The 2467-nt window shown below is 43.5% G+C and overlaps 1 protein-coding gene across 1 annotated transcript; it reads right to left on the reverse strand.

Annotated features, from left to right (window-relative positions):
• Window positions 1–224: 224 nt before the first annotated feature.
• Window positions 225–664, reverse strand: LOC109505492 (uncharacterized). The gene has a single exon (XM_019848260.3). The coding sequence runs from the start codon at window positions 536–538 to the stop codon at window positions 344–346; it is 195 nt and encodes a 64-aa protein (XP_019703819.1). The 5' UTR covers window positions 539–664; the 3' UTR covers window positions 225–343.
• Between the last annotated feature and the right edge of the window lie 1803 nt (window positions 665–2467).

Consider the following 2467-nt stretch of genomic DNA (forward strand, 5'->3'; position numbering starts at 1 on the left):
TCTCACACCACAGTAATTCTAAGCAGAATAAATCCGAACAAGCGAATATGGAGTTAAAAATCCATTAAAAGATATCATATCCTTGTATACAGAATCCACGAAACTTCCCCCTAGCATATCAGTAGTTCTTGATCCAAGAACCAAACCCTGGAACTCCGCCAAATCCCAATCCCAATCCCAATCCCAATCCCTAAAAAAGAATGCAGAACCCGGACAACCTTAACTAAAGAACGAAGAGGAAAAAACTTAGAGACTAATGATTGAGATGATCAACACACGACGGGGGAAGGAGAGAAAGAAGAGAGAGAAAGAGGGAGGGGAAGGGTGCGAGAAGAACCCTTGTTTAGAAGGGGGCGGGGGCTCCTTGGCCCAAGAAGGGCCTCATCCCATCGGCATCGACGCCCTCCAAGTGGAAGGCGTCCCTGAGTTTGTGGAAGCCGTGGGCGAAAACCCCGAAGCCGAAGACGAATCCGATGAGAAGGATCACCAGCAGCAGCAGGAAGCACAGGCAGCACGATTTGCTCGGGAAGCAGCACATCTTGTATCCAATAAGAAGAGGAGAAAGCGAAAGTCCAGATTTTTACAAGAAAATAATGCGAAGAGATAGGCTTCGCCGCCTTGGCCTTTTGGAGAGAGAAATTGGGGAGCAGGGAGCGCATAAAAAGAGGCGATATTGGCCGCATCCTGCAAAAAAGGCAAGGGGTGTTTTAGCAGCGGGGTCCACTTGCCATCCGAAGCTCTCGGTAAATTAAATTGGGGATGGGTTTGGTGGGTTAATTTTGCTACTGTTTTGAGGAAGCCGGGGTGAGTTGGTAGGGCCTGGCGGGGGAGACATGGAGGCGGTTCTAGTTTGGCTCCCAGCTTCCTTGCAACAATTTTTTTTTTTTTTTCCTGGGGTGGGGGTGGGGTACATGATGGTCTTGTAAGTAAACCGTGTCCGAGACTAGTGGCTTAGTTGGATTTGTTTCAGATTTGGGGTGAGTTAAGTTCGGTAGCAGATTAACAATTTTGAGAAGGTTTCCATTTATAACAAACACCACATGCCAGTTACATCATCAGGTGTGACACCAAGCCAAAAGCCAAGCTTGGCTTGCTAAACAAGAGAATAGAATGGCAAACCCATAATATTTAAAATTAATCGTATTAAATAGCTAAAGAGTATTAACTATATTTTATACCTGATTAGTGTAGTTTGTGACATGTAAGTGGCTTATCAGAGTTTAGCTAGATATATATAATTGGCATTTAAAGCGCATGCCACTTGTATTGTCATGTGCAAATTGGAACGTCGGCCGTGTGCAACAATTAGGATCACTATATCATATGTTGCCACAGGGTGTCGATTTGAGCAGGACGTCAAGCTGGTTGATCCATTAGAGAGCTCGACGAAGCATTGACTGGACTGAAGAAGTCAGCTGAAGATCATAATGTGGCTCCAAAAAAAAATCACATGGTCACCGAATCTGGAAGCGACCATTGCAACATGAATCCTATTTTGGGGAAACCATGCTCAAATCTTCTCTTCAACGTTGAAACCGGCCTGAAATAATATAGTCGAAGAAGTCCTTTTGCCAGGGAGTAGTCGGTGAAGAACCTCCGATGTCTAAATTAGATAAATTCTTAGAGAACAGTGAGAGTGTTGTGAGAGTGGTAGAGTGATCAAAGCTTGCAAGCATTTAGGACACTTAGAGCGCGCTGAAGACTTAGAAGATTAGGGCTTAAGACTTACCTGGAGAGTCCTCTAGAAGTGGTCTATATAGATGATGATCAGTATTCATTGTTGTGGAATCTTTGGATGTGCAGGTCAGTCGTTTTGGATAATTGATCCTGAAGATATAACGCCGGTAATTCTCCTGTATTTCACATTCTATGCATCTCAACCTGTGGTTATTGGATGGGAGAAGATCTAGATATCTCCATGTACCTCTGTGTTGGCCATATGGTGGATGTTGATTTGATAGAATATTAGAATGGAGGCTTCATGGTGAGCTCTGGTTGATCAGTCTACTATATTTGCTGTAGTCAGTTCTAAGGCATATCACTATCCATGTGTTATTCGTATGTAAGGCTTCATGAAGATAATTTTTCTACACCTAGTTATCATCACTTCATAAGATGGCAGTGAATAAAATCAAAGCCTTCTCCATGAAGACAAAGTGAAGGTAGGGCTGTTAAAGAGGTCCTCCTGCCGAGCTGAGACCGGACGACCATCTCATCCTTGAAAGTTAGTTCTTGACAGATAATGCAGGCGAATTTCAAAGGTCCAGGTTCCCACCATACTTGAAGCCTGTTGCAAGCTGACAACTGAGGTCTGACAATTTTGTATGAGTTGATTCTTTTGCTCCACAGCTACAATAGTTCTCAATTTGTATTTTGATGTTTCTGGGGACGGTGAATAACGAAATAGCTGCATGTTTTGTGTTCTTTGGTTGGCCTTTAAATTATCTCACACACAGAGAGAGAGAGA

Source organism: Elaeis guineensis, chromosome 1 (assembly GCF_000442705.2).
Source record: "Elaeis guineensis isolate ETL-2024a chromosome 1, EG11, whole genome shotgun sequence".
NCBI lineage: Eukaryota > Viridiplantae > Streptophyta > Magnoliopsida > Arecales > Arecaceae > Elaeis > Elaeis guineensis.

What these genes read in the sequence shown, in the direction of transcription:
- LOC109505492 (XM_019848260.3), bottom strand. Translation starts at nt 538, where the DNA reads ATGTGCTGCTTCCCGAGCAAATCGTGCTGCCTGTGCTTCCTGCTGCTG.